Source organism: Pithys albifrons, chromosome 3 (assembly GCF_047495875.1).
Source record: "Pithys albifrons albifrons isolate INPA30051 chromosome 3, PitAlb_v1, whole genome shotgun sequence".
Classification (NCBI taxonomy): domain Eukaryota; kingdom Metazoa; phylum Chordata; class Aves; order Passeriformes; family Thamnophilidae; genus Pithys; species Pithys albifrons.
In genome coordinates, this window is record NC_092460.1 from 11,891,402 (window position 1) to 11,912,886 (window position 21,485).

The 21,485-nt window shown below is 41.2% G+C and overlaps 1 protein-coding gene across 2 annotated transcripts in view; it reads right to left on the reverse strand.

Moving 5' to 3' along the window:
* Nucleotides 1-21,485, reverse strand: part of CHCHD6 (coiled-coil-helix-coiled-coil-helix domain containing 6) — a 109,962-nt gene that overhangs the window by 38,327 nt on the left and 50,150 nt on the right. For both annotated transcript variants that reach the window (XM_071549710.1, XM_071549709.1), the window contains one exon: nt 14,613-14,683. In XM_071549710.1, the coding sequence (XP_071405811.1) occupies nt 14,613-14,683 (71 nt within the window). The remainder of the gene's footprint in view (nt 1-14,612; nt 14,684-21,485) is intronic.

Consider the following 21,485-nt stretch of genomic DNA (forward strand, 5'->3'; position numbering starts at 1 on the left):
GTGCCCAAATATCAAATGCACCTCTTCCTTCCAAAGCATTTGATGCTACAGGCAGGCATTAATCTATTCATTTCCACAGTAACTACAGGCACTCATTCATTGCGAGGCAGAGAGAAAACATGACCTGTTCCTGGGCATGTCACATTCTCTCAAACAGAACAGATTTCTAAGAAACAGGATATCTTAAACCAAGATCTTCTAAAAGCCTTTGGAGAGCTCAGATACGAGTTTCCAAATCATGCACATCTGTGTAAGGTACTCTGGAAAGCAAGTGGAAGGACCAAAAGAACAAAAAAAGTTCTGTCTTTTCTGTATCAGCAACCTGGTTGCTCTCTCAAAATAGTTTGGCTGAGACATGCTCCAATTGATACTTCCTCACTCCTCAGTCTTAGTGCCAACATTCATGGACAGACTAGGAGTTTAGCATTAACAGTATGACAGCCACATTCTACAACACTGAGATTTGGATCAAAACCCACAGAAGATACTATACAGACTCCCACCTCTTCACCAATCCTACAGCTTTTAGAAGAAACTCATTCCATGCATGGTCCCCAGAGGTTAGTGTGCATTTCTAATTTCTATGTTATATAGCAAATCACCTTTAAAGCCTCTAAAATCCATTTCTTAAAAAAAAAGAATAAACCTTCAAATTTAAGGATGAGACAGAACCCAGAGACAGCTTCAGAAACTCATAATGTTGGCATTTTGCTTTGTCACTAACTTTAATATCACTCTAATCAAATCAGTGAGACTGTGGAAACGATACCAAACAATACCAGGTCAGGAAATACCACCAAATCCCTCAATTCATAGAAAAAGCTAAGACTTTTAAAATTAGGTTTTTTAAACTTGGTGATGTTAAACTGAAGGGCATTTTGCAATTTTCATACAGAGACCTAGAAGAACAAAAAGGTACAGCATACCACAAACTGCTCTGCATCTGTCTGAACTGAATAATATGGTACAAACAGTTCAGAAATATTTAGAAATACGCTTGGGGTTGCCTTTATCAGCAGGGAGAGATCTATGAATTGTGCCTTGCTTTAGATCTGTTCCTTCACTGTCCTTCCTACAACATCAGTCTTCACTGTCCCAAATAAATATAGTTCGGACCCATCTGTGGGCTCAGACAGTACTGCAAAGTCTGTGGCCTCTTCTTTAAGAGACCTCTCAGTGCTCAGCCCACAGGGCTATTTACAAGCCACACAGTGGTGAGTGAGAAGCCACAGAGTGTTGCTGCCTAAAGCTGCCAGAGGCAAGGGATCAATCAGCATGGACCAGCATTGCCCCGAGAGAACCCAAACCAGCATTCACACACACCACTTCCCACAACACAGGGAGGATTTATTTGCTACCATGTACCCAAAATCATAACAAGAATATTCTCCTTTACTTCTTCAAAATAAGACCTCAAATTGCAGTTATGCATTAACTGCACCAGCTTCTCAAAACAGATGTAGAGAAACTAATCAACAAATTGCAAAGTTGGTTAAGGTAATTATCAGTGCAAGTGACTGGGAGTACACAAGATACCCATGTCCAGCAAACTAGTTCTGGTACCCATCTGGACTGGAAAGGGATATCTGAACTGCTCTGGTAAACAATTGCTTTAGATGGTTTCTTCCTGGCCAAGCAGTCATGATTCCTGCCCTGTCTGACTCAAGAGGATGCCACCCTCCTGCTCACATGAAGTCTTTTAGCTTCAGCTTGTAACATTTCCACACTGGGGGAAGTGCAGCCCTTACACACAAACACCAGTTGCACCTTACAGGTGCCTGGCTTTACTCGTAAATACCTGCAAGAAAAAGGAATTAAACCACCAGCATCCAATTACAGACATCTCTGTTGAGTGCAATGACATGTTGACTTCCAAAGGATGTGGAATTTAGTCAACTATCTCCCTTCACACTCAGCCCAGCTTAAGGCTGTTGGTATTAAGTAATCTTTAGAAATTCTCAATTCATCTTCTGGACATTCTACCACACTGCAGTTGATGTCTCATTGTTTGTACACACACAGAGCAGAAGATTTATATGCTTTAACCTTTCATCTAAAGTGGGTCACAGTTTAAAGCATAATAAGCCACCACCAAATGAGATGCACATTTAGCCTCTGTCTAAAATAGAACATGTTGTGACTGCAACCACTATAACTGGTGTAAGAGGCTCATTCACATCAGCTAGAAAAAAAGGCAAGAGAGAAAGGATGGGCTGGGAGGGGTTAGGACAATATCTGTGGACAGGGAAGTATGGTAGACAAGCTCTGATAATACCTTGGAAATAAATAAATGCAGGACATACAGAAGATGAAAGATTAAACCAATAAGACACACACTCATCTGTTTAAAGGAGGAGGAAAGGAGAAAGGATGACAGGTCACAAAAAGGAAAAGATAAATCTAGAAATGAAACTCATTAGCAGTGCCTCTCCCATCACAGAGAGGAAAGAAACCTTTGCATCACCACAGTTCAATGCTACATACACATGAAATCTATGAAATTCAGAATTTCCTCTCCCCCTCCCATGGAGGGATTTAAATCAGGTCTTTGCCTGGAAAATGAGGGAGAGGTTTTCTTAAAATGAAACAAAGGGCATCCTTCTCTCTGTTATCCCTTGAGGTAAGACAGAATGAACACAATCTTGCTGCATTTTGACACCGAGAGTTACCAAATCCTTTCTATCACTGCATATTCCCTTTACTTTATTTAATAAATGAAATCTCATCAACTTATCCTTCTTCTATTATCACTGCTGACATCAATCTGATAATATTGGCTTGGCGTGGAATCGTGCTATTATATGTCCTCTTGATATTTAATTTAAGAGAAACGTCTGCAGTGGGGTGAATATGTGAAGCAAGCTTTTTATTACTGGCAGCAGTAAGGACGCTGGGAGTGAATTAGACATTCATCTTAGTCAGGGCCAATCTAGTGGCTCAGAAGAGGTTTTGTTCTTAACCCTCTCCTAACTGTTCAACAGCAGCAGGTAACGGCTGCTTCAGTCAATAACTGCATTCATTTGTCTTGGAAAACTCATTCCTACACAGATATAAAGCCCATGAAGAAGTCCTAAGCGTCTGTGAGGTTAAAGCAAGGTTCTTCGAGAATTTCCATCATAGGCACTGAGCTAGTAGGGAAAGTGCTGGTCTAAATGTCCATCCATTAATCAAGAAGCCACACAGCTTCCAAAGACAAACACCTGAACTCACTGCAAGAAGCGATTAAGGCCATAATATCAGGATACAGACCCCAAACAGAAGGTTTCAAACACAACACAATGGCTACTAGTTAGTTGGTGCTGACAGGTTTCCTTTTTGGAAGAATTATGGACTCAGTATTGGAAAGCAAGGGAAAGCTGGAAGATGTCTCTGTATTTGTTGGTCCTTTCTCTCAGCTGAAAAATCAGAGTACTCAAGCAGGGATACAACTCTAATGCTTTAGGACTTGGCAGCTCTTTATACTAAAGCAACATCAGTAACTCCACAGTGAGTAACACACCATCACTTGGCTTTACCGGGGAGAACAGCAATTCCAGATGGAGTTAAGAGCAAGATCTTTTCACATTTTACTCTGCAAAACCATTTAGGCTGCGAAAAAACTTGAGATAGAGACTGATAGTATCTAAGCCTAGACACTCTGATACCTCTGCTCAGAAAAACAAAGACATGCAGGATCCCTCATATAAGCCAACTTAAGAGAGGTTGGCTCCAGCACACAGCTGCAAACAGCAATCTAAATGGGGCAGAAACCTGGAATTTCCTGTGGGCTATCAAATCCAAAGACTGGCTTAGTTGTCTGCTGCATTATTTGACTAAGACCAGTGTCAGAGCTAGCTTGAGCAAACCACATGAGTCACCACTGTCACTACAGAGCAGACAGCCCCAGAGATCAGCAATAAGGCACACGGACAGCACTGTGAGCACAACCCAGGGCAGCAGTTTGTGCATGTTGGGAAGGAATCACAGACGTGTCATATTAGTTGGTTAGTATGTGTCGCAGGTTTGTTTATACATCCAGGGTCCATTACACACATTCCAGACTAAACTCAGTGATGCTCTGGTCACATAAATGTGGTGTGCTGCCATGCTGCACTGTACATATATAAAACCCAGTAAGTGGTTAACTGGCCTGTAAAACTGCATCCTCCCCTGGGTAGCAGTTGGCTCTGATGGCTTCTCTAACATGTCAGAAAAATAACTCCAGACAGAAGCAACACACAGCACATAGAAAGGTTTCATTCTCTCTCACTATTCCATCCTTGACATTTACAGCAGAAAATTAAACACAATTGAAGCATTTCATTCACATATAACAAACTCATCAACACAGAACAAACAGCCAGGCAAGCTAACTTTCAGCACAGGCTGCAAGATGCTGCACTATCACAAAGTAACACTGTGGCCTCACTACAACCTATGGGATTCCCTGATCCTGCATGTCAACTGGATAATGTGGCTTGAATGGAAGAGGGAAGAGTCATGTTGCAGCTGCTTGGCAAGAGAAATAAGAGATGGAAAAAGCTTAATAGATTATCCAAATGCCTACTAAAAGAAAAATCACTAATCACTAGCACAGTGTAAACAAACTGCATGTCTCATGAGGCTAAACTAATGTGATCAGGAAGAAAATATTTCTGGTCAGCCTCAAGTATTCAAAATGCTGCTCATCAGGCTTTGCCACTGCTTTGAGTGGAACAGAAGGGCCATAGAAATAACACACTGTCTAGAGCAAGAGGAGACAGACCAAAAGAAGAGGTGAAACCTCATGACAATTTTCACAAGAGTAGGACCACCACTTTCAAATTTCAGCTGAAGCCACTGTATTCCTGTCTTTCTAAATCCTTCCCATGTGCCTTGTCACACTGTCAGCAGCACAGTGCTGCACACCTGCAGTATTTCCCCTCTCTCTTTCTCCCCCTTGACAGATGCATTTCAAAAACAGGTCACCCAATTCTTTTTTTCTGTCTCTTGTTCATGGAAGTGCCTAATAAATGCATATTTTAAAGTACTGTAAGTTTCTGTGTGACTCTGTGATCCTACAAAATTTGTCACTCAAGTACTTCCCAATCCCCATTCCTGTTTTGACAGTTTGTTTGAAGCTGCCACCCAATCCCCCACTGCAGTTCATACACTCACTGCACCCTTGTCCTTCCCAGGACAGATACCTCCTGTCCTTCCAATCACAGGTACACAGAGAGGCTGTTCTGGAATCTTCTGTGGAAGTAATTAGATTCTATCACTGAGAACAAAAGTTAACACAAGTGTCCAAGTGTCAGCCACTTGCTGTGTCACTGCATTCAGCCAAAACAGCCTGCCCCAACTGCATTTTATGCATCAAAGAAAAAAATCCCCAAAATATCCAAACTCTAAAACATACAGATTGACATGGAAAATTTCTTAAATCTAGCAGTTTCTCTAATTTTGTAAATCAACAAAAATTTCTCAATTTCAGTAATGAAATTGATGCAAAGAGATTGTTTGACCCAATGCTGGTTTTCAGCTTTCCATCTTACTTGCTCCAGTGCATCACAAATGCTCCTGTCCTCCTGCATGGTTATCCTCACACACAAGTGGTCACTTCCCATTTGACCAATGGGTCATGCTAAAAGAATTTGACTTATACTTCACTGTGTTCTGCCAAGTGCCGTTTCAAACAAATCCAACTGGCTTCCTTAGCACCTCACACACTGCAGGCACAGGGGCTGTGGTGGTGGTGGGCTGTAGGTCTCTGGTGGGGCAGAAGGGCAGCAATATGCAAAAACACTGTACCAAACCACATAAAATTAAATTATCCTTATCCTACTGAACCTGCAAATGCAATAACTAATCATCCCTATTAGCATTCTGCATGGCAGATGGCAAGTGGTTTGGAATAATGAGAAACTTTTCCCCACAAGTGGGTAATTCTAATGTACATTTGGATGTAAATTCTTTACTGATTATGATGGTAGAATATTGAGTTATGAGAAACTGCCAGTTTGGAAGATGAAAGGAAAACTACTGCCTCTTCCTTCACTTGCCAAGAGATACAGAAGTTAACAGAATTGGATCTCCTGCCCACAAAGCCATGCACCATTTTTTCCCAAAGATGCCAAGGTATTAAAAGTTGACTAGCAAAGATGAAGAGCCTAAAGTTAGCAGCAAATCGGTCTCTGGAAGCCAAGCAGGAATGAGTCAGAATCTTGTTGCTGGAAGGAGTTCTGTGAATCAGAAAGGAAGCTGGCTCAGCTCCCACAAGGCAGAAAAGCAATATAGCAAGCAATAACTGGATGTGAAAACCACACATAGCCCAACAAGTGACCCAAACAGGGATTTTCTTTCTTCAGATAAAAAACATTATCTAAAAACTAGTTAAGATCTCAGGTTAGGAAGGGAAGGCCTGCAGCCTGCAGAAGGTATACAGCACAGGCCCTGAGAATATATGGGTTGTGGCTGTGCTATAATGTCTGGGAGTTAGCTGGGGAACTGTTGGCCTATTAAACTCCTCCCCAAAAAGTACTCTATAAAAAGTACCTGAAGATGTGATATGCTGATTTCATATAACCACAAGACATGAGGGACAGCAGATTCAGTAAATTTTTCCTATGTGAGATGATCTCGCAATGATGTTAGTCTGCTAAGGAAATGTTCTTTTAAAAAAAAAAAACCCTGACCACTCATTTGAACAGCAGTTCCTTTTCCAAAATGCCACTAAACACTGTGTTAGGTTCCTATAGTTTACTTCACACTACACAGAGGACTACCAATGATGGACAAAAATACAAGTCCATTAGTATCTTCTGCACTGACAGAGTGGCTGCCACCTTATTAAAAAAAATGCCCTTGCTCCTGCCCACATGCTCTAATCCTCAGAACCACAGTGCCCCCTTTCACCGTGCTGAGCAATTTGCTGAGCACTGACTCAGCAAAGATCCCCATTAAGCAGCTACTCATCCCTCAGACAACATCAGTAATGGTGCTTTTAAAGAACACACACAGAGTCTTTATTTGTAGGGGGAGGCTGGAATTATTTTGTTTCTTTGTTTTTATATACTGTAATTTCAATAAGTTCTCAGAAAATTGAAGAAAATCTTATAGAAAATAATTTAGATGACATGGTTTTAAGTTTGGAGATGAGCACATGAAGTGTCTCAGGTGAAGGGAGCTCACACCTACTGAGGCTGCCTCACCACACTTTTGGTGCCACTCACAGCACAACTGACTCATCCTCTCCAAAGAAATGTTCATCCCTGAACAAGAAACTCCTGTCTTCTAAATGCCATTTTTTTGGCCATATTAGTTACTGTTGTAGTTGGTAAGATATACGTATGTCCTGGACATACAAGCAATGGACACTTTCAGGAGTAACAAGAAAAATAAAAGTATAGAAAGAACCAAACCCAGCAAGGTTCTCTCACAATAGGCTGAGTACCCCATAGCCTACAAACCTATTTTATCAGACCAACTTCATGAACTATCAAAATCGTAGAATCAGCTGGGTTAGAAGAGACCTCTGAGACCATCAAGTCCAACCCTTGATCCAACCCCACTTTGATTACCAGATCATGGCACTAAGTGGCACATCCAGTCTCATCTTAAAAACCTCCAGATACGGTGAATCCACCACCTTCTGGTCAGGCCACTCCAAGGCCTGACCACTCTCTCTGTAAAGAATTTCTTTCTGGTATCCAACCTAAACCTCCCCTGGCCAAGCTTAAGCCTGTGTCCTCTTGTCCTACTGCTGATTGCCTGAGAGAAGAGAAATCACAGCAAATAAAAAATAAAGTTATTGAAGCCTGGTCTGGTGGCAGAGATTGTTTTTCTCTCCCTTTATAACAGAGAAAGGGACTTCAGTCTCTCATCAACTCAACATCAAACACCACCAAATTCCTCTGTGCAGATGGATCACCACAATGGAAGGTGCCCACAGCTGTTCTATCACGGTCCTTCTCTCAGAATACAGAAATGCAGAAACTCTGACCTACATAACAAATTATTTCCCCAAATTTCCCACACTGGTACTTGCCTTTGGTGTCTTCTATCATCCCTCCATCACTCCAGGGGGAGGCTCTGACTCAACAATAAGGACACAGTGTGTATAATCCAGAATCAGGAACACAATTACTGTTCAAAATAGCAACATTGCCCTTGAAATCAGTTGCTACTGAATTAATGACCAGATTGTTAGAGTGTTACCTCAACTTCGCCTTAGGCTGCTAATTAGCAAACAAGTCATTAATTCACTGGTAACAAGTGGTTTCTCAGGCATTATTGCTTCTGACATCTCTAATTCACCACTCCGTTCAGAAAGCTTCCCCAGACAACTTTAACCTCAATTCTTTACAGAGCCAACCCCACGCCACTACCACCAGCACGCTACACAACACACACTGAAGACAGAGGCAGAAAAACACAATGGGAGTAGGCTAAGCCGGGTCATTAATTAATATTCATGACACCTTGCCCAACTCAAGCCACGGGAAGAGGGAGTCCAAAGGCACAAGAAGTTCTGGATTTTGGTGTAGATCTGTCATGACATGTAAATACACAATCAAATACCATGAAACCTGGAGAAACTTTGTTTCCACCATGGTACACATTGGAATAGGCAATTCCCAATCTGAGGGCAGAGATCTGCTTTTATTTTCATTGCATTACCAATGATAAAGAGCTCTGAGCTGAAATATTTCGTGTTCTCTGATGCACAAAGTATGTCTGAGGTTTGTTTTAACAGCTGCACAAATATCCATGCTTTTAAAAACAATCTGGATTTGGCCTGCCAACAAACCCTGATCTAAGAGCTTCATAAAGGCAACATTACTACAGAAAACAAGTACTTTCCATTTAAAAAAATGACAGCAAGAGAAACATCCCTAACAGACTACATGGAGTCCTTGGCACCTCTTCCTTTACTATTCTAGTTTTTACTATTCAGGTCTTATTCTATAAATGCCCAAGTTCTACCAATGTACTGTTGAAGAAATGCTCCTGCGGTCTTGAAGAGACACCAGTTTTTCAACACTAACAGAACGGCCATCTCAGTTCATTGGACTCATTTATTAGTCATCTCTCATCACACATGAGAGGGAAGACAATACTGCAAACATTAGATTAGAACATCATTTTACTAACTGGGCAAAATGGAAATCTTATTTAGAAGCAGTACCTTAGTAATCCCCAAGAACTGAACTTCAGAAAGAAGATTCAAAAGCTTGGATAAAGTATGCAATCTAATAAATTTTCAAGATTTAAAATTTGTTTCAAAAAAGAATAATCTTGTTCAACTGGAACATTTATCCAAATCCACTGAACATATTCAGCTTCTATTGCCACATACCATATTCCTAAACCAGAAGGGGAATATACCTTGCTAGGAAATCCATGCACTGGTACAAGCAGTTTCTTAACAGGCCTTCCAGAATTCACAAGGAAAATGTTTACTGGCTAAGGCAATGAGTGAAAAACTTTGTGAAGCAGAACTGAAAACGATCAGAAATCTTTTCTTTCAGTAAAATGCACATGTAAAATGATGCAAAGTCAAAATTCACTCATATACTTTTACCCTCTTTTGAAATAACTTCAAGGAAACTCGTGCATTATAATCTCTTGCAGCAATATTCCAATTTCCTACTAAGAGCAGCTTTATAGAAGTGAGAAACAGAAAAGCTTTGACTAATAACCTATCTCTTTATTTAAAGATTATGAAACAGATTCAGTGCAGACAGAAGAAGGAACAACTCACACAAATCAAGCACTGAGGGAAGAACAGGACTGGGATGGAGCCAAATCATTTTGGTGAAGGTAGCATCATTGCAGGGCACAAAGCACTATGTTGAGATAAGGCTGTGGATGAGCTTTCAGCAATAATCAGTCTCTTATTCCCAAAAACTCTTAAATCCCTATAGCAGAGGCTCTTAATTTCAACACTAAATTAATCATTTATCTATATCTAATTCAATGACAGGAGAAATCCGAGAGCAATTTTTTTTGAAAACCAAGATGTCTCCACCCTTCTCCTTGGGCTGCACAACTGTCCACATAGTAACTATTTCAGAGCTTGACTCCTGGGCACAGTCCTACCCTGAAATATCTGAGGCCTCATGGCAGATTTCAAGATTAACAAACTCAAGTATCACCATATAACTATTTCATAAACTTTGCAGATCTACATTAGCAAACAAAAATTTTAAACAGTTAGTTTCTCTAGGTTCCAATTAGTGTTGTCATTTTAATTAAGGGGCCATCAGACTCAAAATCTTGTGCAATTCAATAAAACGCTCATTTCCATGAGTACTGAAAGCAAGTCATAAATTCCCTGCTCCCAGCAGACGATCCGCCTATGAACTTTCTTCCCCTGCCCTCACTGAGTCAATGTGCTTTTCTACTCCACGTTCAGCCCAGGAGGATACTTACTACTTACTGGTTTCTCTAACGTAATCACCTTAAATACTCATGTCCATTAAGTTTAAAGATCTTAGGACCATTAAATGAAACTCTTAGATACTAAGTCCCATATGGAGTAAATCTCTTTGGCAGTTTCTCCACTGGAAAGCTGCCTTGGATTCAAGGCAGATCTCCATCAGGATAAGATGCTGACATTCTTTATGCACTCCTTGATAACAGCACAAAGCATATGCAGTACCTCTCAGCACAACATGCAAAGCAACACAGTCATCAGTAAACAGCTTCAGAAACAGTTCTGCAAACTATAAGGAGATCTCAGAGGGAAACTCAGCTTCAGAACAATTTTATCTTTTAACAGCTTTCTAATCCCCTCACCCCATTCCTGCAGCTTTACCTTTTAGAGACATCCCCACCCAGGTCAACCCCTGCATCCAAAATTAACAACTACAGAAATAAAATAAAATAAAAAACGTGATAGGACAACCTTCACAAAGGAAAATAAATCTTTTTTTTTTAAAGAAAACAGCATTTTGATGATAAATCTGGAGTGCTACACTAAGCCATAACCTCTTTACTGATGGTTTTTTACTTCCCCTTAACAGATTCAGGGACTGTAATAACATTTAATCCTCAGAAGCTAATCTAAATGTAACACTCAAAAGAAGACAAAGACAACGTAACAGAAAAAAAATTTGGCCACTGCCTTTTGGGAGTGCTGCTTTATCCCTGGAGCGAGCACATTAATAGAGCTTGGAATGAAATGCCATTTTATTCTCTGTAGCAGGGAGGGGATTAGCAAGTTGTCTTCTCTAAACCCAGTCTGAGTCATGGCTCTATGAACACTGAGAAAAAGATGTGGAATGAAGGGAAGGGCGGGAAGCACTGGCTTTTTATTTACACGCTGCTTCCTTTGTGGGTGGTTACTGATGTGCACAGTTTGCTAAACAGGCAAGGAAGGAGAAATAAAGTTCTAGGTCCCCTGGCTTTAATTCTGTTGGTTAACAAAGAGAAAAATAATAATGCACCAATTATAACAACATCATTGAGACAACATGTCCATGGCAACTGTCCAACTCATCACAGCATGTAAGCAACAAGGGCAAGTTGCTTAAGGTGCTGAAAGCTGTGCTCAGCGGTATCTTGTTGCTAGGATCTTCTTCCCGGGAGAAGAAAACAGGTTGGACAGAGCCCAGAACAAAGAAGGACACTGTAGTGGGAGGAATGTGGAGGCAGGAGCAGACTGGGTTCAGGTGAAGAGACGAGGAACAAAGTCCATTGCATACGTCAGGCCATGCAGGCACCGAGCCTTGAGTGGAAACCAAGGGCTAATGACTGTGTCAGTGATTTATTATGAAGCTCAGCACTAAACAGTTCTGTTTCTAAAGTGTTCTTCACTTCTGTTTCTATAAAAAAGGAGATAGGAAGGTTTACTTGCCTACCTCGCAGGCATGCTGTGAAGGGTCACTGGTGGAAAGCTTGTACAACATTCCAAAAATTTTGCAGTGCTTGACAATCGCTAAGGAGAGGAAATAGCCCTTGGACCATTTGACCACTTGTACAGAGTTGTAAGTGTTGATAAAAGAATTACAAAAGTCATTAAATGCCAAGAAAACACTGGGCTTTTGTTTCAGATATTTCTTCTCTTTGCTTCAACATGGACTGTGAAAAACAGGGCACTGACTGTGGAAACAGCCCCAGCCCTATTTCTCTCTTCCTTCATCAGCTCTGCTGACACACAACAGCATAAGAGAACAAATACAGGGTAGACTGGTCTCACAAGGCACAAATGCCCAGTCTTCACAGTGGAACAGGGATAACACAAGCTAGGGAAGAGACACTACGTGAAGGAGATGCAGATTGAGAAAGTGCCACTTCTGGTTTCCTTTCCTTAAGGAGCTCCTGTAGTCCAGCACTGGAAACAGGCAGAGCTGTACTTCATTCACACTTTGGCTAAATTCCAGTTCACGTAATTTTGCTGGAGTGTCAGTTTATTCCTGCCAACCAAACTACTAGATCTGCATAAATCAGTCTAACCTATCTTAACACCTACTGTGCTTGGATGTCTAATATGAAAATGCAAAACAGAATGAGCAAACTATTCTTCCACTGAAGTCACAGGATCTTGTAATTTATTGCCACATACGGGCTGTAGAAAGACTTGAACGTAGGATGCCTAACAAGAGAACCTCACACCACATAGACTTCATGTTCTACCAACCAGCTGAGCATGACTGGCAGTGTAGGAAGGAAGCTTCCCTGACTCTGTCCCAGCCTATCATGATCCACACGAGACACACATGCTCTTTAAGAATGTTTGTACAGCATGTTGAGCACCAAGGGAATGATCCTGAAAAGGGTCACTGCATGCTGCTCTAAGAGATCCACACACTGCAGACTGATGGGGTAAATTCTTCCTACACGTACAATTATCCAAGGGCATTATCAATCCCACATCATGCATTCCAATGCTCAGCTAAGCTATTGCTGCCAATTTCTACTGTAAAGAAATAGAATGCATGATGTTCACCTTCACCCTCAGTGTCACTAATGCCACACAGCTTGTCCCTTCAAGACACCACCAGCCACATTTTCTTTTCACAAAAGATTCACATTAGAGCAGGTATCTTTTATGCTGCAAAGAAGACAGCCCAAGGAATCTGTCCCTTTATGATGGATCAAGTTCATATTGCCATCAAATAGAAGAGCACTGTACAGTAAGACCAGAAACCAGGGACTGTCAGATGATAAAGGCTCAAAGAAAAGGGGAAGAAACCCCTAAGAGACCATAAAAACATTCTCTGAACCTTCAAAGAATTCATTAACATTCCTGTTGGTCTCAGTCAATAACCTTTATGAGAAATTATTGCATTCCTGAGTTTCCTACATTACCAGTCTTCATTTCCACAAGAAACATAAGAGACCAAATGAAACCAAAACATCAGGAACCAAACTTAAGACTACTATAAAAAATAGGTTAGTTACATTCTGTAACAGTAAGTAAAAGAACATAATCCCAGGTCTCAGTTGCTTCCTTTACCAAGTCACAAAGATAAATCATCACTACATGTATTCCCAACAACTGGTCACACATCTGCAGAAGCAAGTCCAATAAAGACGGAACTTTTCTGATCAAAGACTCTCAGAACATTACGTTCCACAGATTTAAAAAATTTTATTTGAAAAGAGAATTTAGAATTCTACTATGGAAAACAGCATGGAAATGCAGAAAATGTGTTAGCTGCCTTGTTTTGGTTTCTTTAGCAACTTACTGCTTGACTGTCCAAACAAAAATGTGAAATTACAACAGGTTATGTGAAGCTTTGGCAGCCAAACATAATTTTAAATAAAGACAGCACAATATAGTGCACATCCCATTAACATATTCATCACTACTATATTATCTATTTATGCAATTAAGTATTGTACAGCCTGGATTGGACCCAACCGGACTACATATGCTGCTACTCCAGTTTACTGCATGTTGGCCAACTGTTTACCCAACTGAGATCTGAGTGCTGCTCTTCACAGTGTAATTGCTTTAGCCTCATTAATATTAAAGAATTATAGAAAATATTTGTTCTTGGACAGCTGTTATATAACTTATTGTTCCACATGCACTGACAGTACTGGCAACTACAAAAACAGAATTTAACACTAAATAAGCTCATGGCAAAAAGACAACATTACAGGTCCACTAATTGTGCCAAGACCAATTTTAAAAAAGGCCAGAAAAATCACTGCACCCATTCTAAGACAGCATTCATGATAATTACAACTCTATTTTGATTGAAACTTAAAGGGCTAAGATTTAGACTATTTACCTTTTTCTTTCTTGGACAATAAAAGCTTTAGAAGTGGTGCCATTCTTCCTAATCCCATGCACCAGTCCAACACCGCAACATGTAGGTTAAATACACTGGGTCAAAGTTTGACCAGATTACACACATTCTGTTGCCATTTTGAAAACTCTACTAAATAGTCCTATTCAATATTAATTTTCTAAGTCCATTTCTTCCCCTTCATTCTTCCTAGCAAGATCTAACAACTTTATACTAAACTCTGTCAAGCTTGGCACAGAAAGAGAAGATGGTACATTACACCTCCTCAGCCCCCTCGATACATGACAGGAGGTAACTTCACACTCCGTTTATGGGAATACCCAGAGGCTACACACAAAGCGTTATGAAATTCAACTGGAACTGCTGAAAAGAACAAAAATGGCTCCTCACTTTATCCACTCCTCTGCCTTGGTGGCTGCCTCCTGGTACTGCTCGGATGTCAGCTTGTAGATCTCTGCATTCTGAAACAAAGAATAGAATGTTCAGCTCGAAAAATTAAAGGCATCACAGATCTCATTCCATCACAAAGTTATCTTCTATAATTAATAATGATTTCCAACAACAAACAGAATATTCAGTTCAAAGAACACAAAAAATGCTTAAGAGTCAATTTTATTTTCAGCAAAATGCATCAAGGCCACAAGACATCCTCCATTCCAAGCTTCAACTTTGTGAAGGGAAAGACGGGGAAAAGGTTGGTAACAACCAACCAACACCTCTGATTATTCCAAGTAACCACAACAACAAGGTGTTTCCAGCATGGAGTTATTTTGTGTTTGGTTGTGTTTTGTTCGCTTCTTTCATTAATTGCTGTGAAGGATCTTGTAAGTTACTGACATGCAAGTATCAAAATTGGCTGCTAGCACTGGAAAATCCATTTTGCATTTCAGTGCTTCTACTTACGTTACTTATTCTTTAAAAGAAAATTATGCAGCCTGTTTCCCTTTCAACAACATAGGGAGGCATATCAGGTATCAGTTAAGGCACTGCCAAACAGAGTCTTGAGTGTCTTGCTGCAGGGCTTAAGAGGTTTGCATTAAATTCTCCTGAACTTGCACAGGAAGAGTTTTAGCTCACAACTGCTCGGTCGCTGAACACGGAGGATGAATTCCTCCTCTTGGCTGCACTTGGGAGCCTCCCAAGCATGAACAGCAGGAGGGAATGGCTGCACATCCCCAGCAACTGCACTACAAGGTCTTGTGTCACTAAACCACTGATAAAGCTGCTTTAGGCAAAGTCTGTGGACCCCATACGCAATTGCCTCGCTCAGAGCTCATCTGCAAGGCTCTGTCTGAAAATGCACAAGCAGAAAATATGCAATAATCAATCAAAAAACCTGACAAAATGGTATTGAAAGCGAGAACAGCTATTCATTTAGGGCCATTTCTAGCTGCTATCTCGTCTCTCCCCAAATTTGGTCATTTTATATAGAATACTATTCTCGCCCTTCTTCATTTATTTTCCCATAAATGCAGCTGTGGTCCTGCACATGATGAGCCGACACATACTGTTCAGTGGCTGGAAAAAGGAAAGGACAGATATAACTCAAGTTCTATTAGTGGTTCTGCCACTTGTGCAATCTTGGGCAAGTCACCATTTTCCATCTGCAAGTGAGGGATAACAGCTGCCTGTATCTCTGAAGTTATGTGAAGCTCAGCTAATTGGAAGGTTTATACAGGTTTTCAGAGCTTGGGCTTCAAGGTGCTATATTTAAGCACTTTATCTCTGGTGCCTGAATTTATGTCACATACCAAAAAAAACACAGAACAGATTTTGCTTTTCCAAACTCTGACCTAGGAGACAAATTTAAACTGAGAAATCATGGAGGACTAACCACTTCAAAATGCATTTTGCCAGTAGATTATCATTAATGTTTTTGTTTACTTACTTGTTATATAATGGTCAAACTTCTATGCTATTAAATCCATTTTTCTCTTTCTATATTGAAAAGTTCAGCTTTTAACGGTGCCTTTTTCTCTGGCCTGTAAACAGACCCCATGACTTTCAGCTCCCTGCTGTTACTTATTCACACATGAAACCACAAGACCTGTGCTTCATTAATTAAATTTGCCATTAAAAATTAAATAATGTGAATAAGTAGATGTAAGCGTTATCTCCACTGGGCTTGATAGGTCTCACCGTTTCTCCAATTACTATCCAAGCAATTTTCATATTTCATACTGTCTGATTTCTCAAAGGGACTGGATCCAAGAGATGAAAATGAAAGGAACTAGGAAAAATAGAAAGCAAGGTGGCAAAATTAAACATTTTTCAGGCAATAGGAAGTAGCCCCGTCAGATACTATTAGCCTGCAGCACTCTGCAGTGAAACAGCAGCAGGAGAGGAAAACAGGAACAAATATGTTGTACGTGAGACCCAGCATGAGGTGGTGTCTAACCCACCTAAAGAAAGCAAAAATAGCCAACAGAATCATTTGCTGGTTGTACTGTCGATTAAAGTGGTTGTGGCACAACCTTGCCTAGTTTATTAGAGTTCAACTGCCCAGCACTCCCAGTCAGGCTCATCTTCAACAACATCAACTACAAAAACAGACAAAAATAGCTGGGAAAGAAACCCACAGTTAGTTCTGGATCCTAAAGCTGCTAAAAGCAGGAAAGCGAGAGCCTGAATGGAGAGGCAAGAACCTCAGTGAGAGAAAGGAGGAGAGACCTGGCCTCAAGGCTACCACATGGCACCATGCACAGACTGAGGAGGGGTACAGAGGACCTTCAACCTTCAGATAAAGCTGCTGAGTTTTAACAATGAAAAGGAAACATCTTTGCACGTGGTCCAACTGGGCCTCTTGCCTTTGGATCAGACCTCTCTGCCACGTTCTTTCCCTTCCCCTCTCAAAAACCTTAAAAACCAATGAATAGTTCATAGCATCTTTAAATGCTTCCCCAAGTAATAAAACCATTTAAATCTGAGTAGTTTGTTCAACAAGCAGACTTATTAAGCAGGTTTATCTTGGCCTTCAGGCACTTTCCTACCTTGGGAAAATCACGTTCCCTTTTGTTCTAAACACTAAATGAGCAACAAATGGGCTAACTGGGCAAGAGAAGGGCCTTTCAGCACAGGCACGGTCACAGCAGGTTCAGTGATTTGGGGCTTCTGCTTACAGAGAATAATTTTCCAAGTATCCTCATCTTCAGGTGCAATATCTACTTTAGTTTCACTATGTTACCTGCCACACCATGGCAGGAGATAATGTTTCAGTGCTGTAGTGTTCTTGCTGTGCTCCTACAACAATCCATGGCTTTCGAATATGGTTGCAAATGAGGAACCAAGCCAGGAACAACCTGAGCACTTCCCCAAACTTCAGCAGGGCCACCCCAACACAAGGGCTATTCAGCAGGATCAAGGTGTGGTATGTGCACTTGAAACAAAGTCTGAGCTGCCCATAGCCCTTTATCTTCATAAAAAGATATTCAGTGGCACAGTAAAAGAGAGAACATTCCACACAAAATTACAAGACATCAATGCTGCTTTTAATTTACTTTCACAATATTTGATGCTTGAGATAAAATGGCAGCTCACAAAGAAAAAGTTGAACATGAGACCTCAGCTATTATTAAATAAAGCTCCTGGCAGTCTTAGTTGCAGAAATAAGTTTAAAAACATGACCAAAGGACACCATAAGGGCTCAAATAACAAAAGACACAGAAAGAATGAATGAACCACCTAAAATGTTTCACTTCTCTCAATAAAGCTGAGCCTTAGGGGAGTCAACTTCAGAACATCAGAGCTTTGTCATATGGGGAGAGAGCTCTCCAGAGAGGACAAACAAACTAAACAAAGAAATGTTAGTTTGAAAGATTTTTTCCCTGCTATTAAATGATGGTTCGTAGCAAATAATAAAAACACCAAGAAGTTATAAAAATACATAACTAGAGCCTAAAGTGCAACAGAACCATTTTCCTTTACCCTGCTGCTTTTCTACAACAGATTTGCTGCTATACCCTTGCTCCCCACTCTTCCCAAAACACCCTTGTGCTAAAAATTTCCCTTCCAAAGGGAATCAATTTTAAAACTCGGAGCTAAATTTGGAGTAATTTTAATTCAGCATTCCTCCTTGGCTGCAAACATGCAGAGAAACCTCAACACTCACTACTACACCCTCGCTACAATGCCCAGGCCCTCTACAGAACATATAGCAAAGAAAGCAAGAAAACAATATAGCAGAAGACTGAGTTCTCAGGGTTATTTCAGGAGGGAAAATAATTGAAGCATAAAGAGAAATCCCTGCCAGCTCATTCTCACACTGACATTAAACCACATTCCTTACAACTTCAGTGAAACACACGCTACTTGCAGTAACATGTAAAAGAGAAAACCAAGAAACGCAAGCATGAGGAACTAGAACTTAATCAGATTTCAGGTGAAATTCTTTATGGACAACAAGCAGCAACATTAAAAACCTGATACCTGGACAAAGATTTCTCCATGAGGTTCAGTCTGGGTCAATAGATCAGAATGTGCCTGGATTAAAAAACAACAAAACTCAACCACCATCACCACAGCTATCTTACGATATTTTGACACCTCGGAGCATAGATGATTGTCAGTGGCCACAGTGTTTAAAGACACAAAGAGGATTAACAGCTGTTGAAATGCTGCCAGCCTAGATGAATGCCAGTGATAACTCTGATGAAACGGAGCAGGGCAGCAGAGGCCTTGACAAATGCTGCAACGACAGCCGGGGGATTAGATGGTACAATCTGCCTCACACCTGACAGACGTGTTGCTTCGATCCCCTCTCTTGACTTCCAGGCTCTTCAACTCCCAGCAAACCTCCCTCTGCAAGCCCCACTGGAGCTGAAAGCAGCACAAGAGGCAGTGCTGTGAGTGGGGGAATGTGCAGGGTGCCCCGTGAGGAACAAACACCACAAGTTTGGGAGAGAAAAGGGTATGGAAAGAAGAAATTACTTCTCATGTATCAAATGTCAACTGGGAGACATTCGAATTCCTGCTTCCAGCTGCTTCTGAAGCCAGAAACTAGACCTCATGCCATCCTGATAAAGCAGCACAACTGTCATCTGCCTGCCCGCAGCTGGGGACAGGGAACAGGCACATGCCCTGGATGCAGCTGCCCCGAGGAACAGTGGGAAGCTACAGGGAAACAGTGGTCAGTACCGGCCTCGGGAACCGCCTGTGCTCCCAGCAGTGCCTGAGGGAAGCAAAGGTACACCCAGGTTCCCACACCTCACCGGGTCGCTGCTTTGCACGCACTATAAATCAGGCTGTTTGTTCTCATCACTCAGAAGTCTCATGCAAATTGCTCCTAACAGATTTGAAAAATTACCCATCTACCTGCAACCCTCCCGCAGGTACTGAGGCAGATGAGCTGAACCGATCTGGTCACTGGACGACCCTTTGGATCTGTTAAAATCAACCCACACAATCAATCACTGCTATCAACTTTGGTCCAAAACAGGGAGTTTGGGAATTTCAGAACACGCTGCAAGAAACAATCTCTTCACCTCCTGAGCTTGCTCCTCTGGAGTTCCTGCTCAGCCCATTTGTTGGTATCAGCCAGCATTTAATTCAAAGAGATCATTCACATTCCCTGCTTCCTATCAAATGCACATGCACACAGAAGCCAATTAATAAGGAAGAGAAACATGCACATAAAGAGTATCATGACAGCACAGAAGTTAAGGGTTAAACTGCTGTTTGAAAATTCATATGCTTTTTTTCTCAAAAGGTAACAGAGGAAAGATGCAAGTAACTACAAACAGCTTGCTGATATGGAAAAAAAGATTTTTTTCAGCCAAAGCCAACTTCTAAACACAGCTCTGTTGTTTGCTGTTCATGTGTGGGTTCATCCATTCCTCCCGCTGAGACAAATAATGAAATGAGAGCATTGAATTTGTGTCATTCTATTCTTTCCTTCGGCAATAAGCTGTGAGATCATAAATTTTAGATTAAGATTCAGAAAAAAGCATAAAGAGAACAGTGTCCACAGTAACAACATAGGCAAGTTAAACTAGTCATGGGCAGAAGCACATTCCTCTTTGAACAGATCTTGTCATGACTGCAATATTATCCTGAGTTGAAGGCAAAGTATTAATTCTGTAGCATATCTAGAAAACTTCTCAAAGATAAAATCCCACAGAATACCAATCTCCACAAAGCTTGAGGAAGACAGAGCCAAGGAGAAGGATCATGTCTGGGTTTATCCTGCAGGTAACAAACCAGGCACAAAAAAGGTAAGGTACAGCCTCTGAAGCACAGAGTAAGACAAACAAAGCTACACATCCCAGGACTCCCAGAGCCAGATCCCACATCAAGACAGTCCACCTGGGTGAAAATGGGTTTACAGATCCAGATGAGACTCCACGGCACAGTCAGAGCATCTCTACAAAGGTACAGTGGGAGGAGTCCAATTAAAAGAGGTACCCCACAGCAACATGGTATTAGGGACTTCTCCCAAAAGCTCCAAGTGCCTCACTGGAAACATGCAAAAAAGCTTCATGTTCTCTTCAAGTCAGAAAGATAGACAGCAAAAAAGAAATTACTAGTACAGAGAAGATTAAAAGGGAAGAAAGAGAAAAAAGGAAAAGCAGAAAGAAACACTGCATTTATATGAGGTTGCTTTAAAGCACCCCGTCCTGAAAGACTACAAATAAAGCATTAGTAATTCTTTAAACACAGACTCTGGAAAGGAAAAGCACCTTCAAAGAGAAAGGCCATAAAATGCCAGCAGGCAATTCGGACTTTCTGACAAGGACAGCAACAGCATCTTGAAAGGCCCAGATTAATGCCAAAACTGCTGTAGGAGAGTATTGCCCCACTCTCCTCCTCACTGGAAGTTTAACAAAGGAGGAAGAAGTCTAAGCTGAGCAATTCACAGTAAATGCCTGAATCAATTATACCTGACAAGTGCAGGTAAACAGCTTCCCAGGCATTGATTAAACATCAAGAGTTTTCAGCATCTGCTTCAGAAAAGTCCCACACCTGGCTGACCTGCACAGATAACGTGGTGCCCATGGCATTAAGTGCACGGCACCACCTGCTAAACCCCTGTGCCCGTGCTGGGCAGATGCACACACTAGTCCTGCAGTGATACCTGGGTCCTACCCACAGATCCACCGCATGACCAGGATGAACTGAGATCACAGGCTGCTGTCTCTGACAACTGAGCACTGTCCAAGAGAGTGACAGGACTGCAGAGAATCTATGCTAATGGAAGGGGAGAACAAAGAAGGAAGAAAACTTTCAGCTGAAAGTTTCACTCAAAGGATGACCAGTACTTCCAAGGGG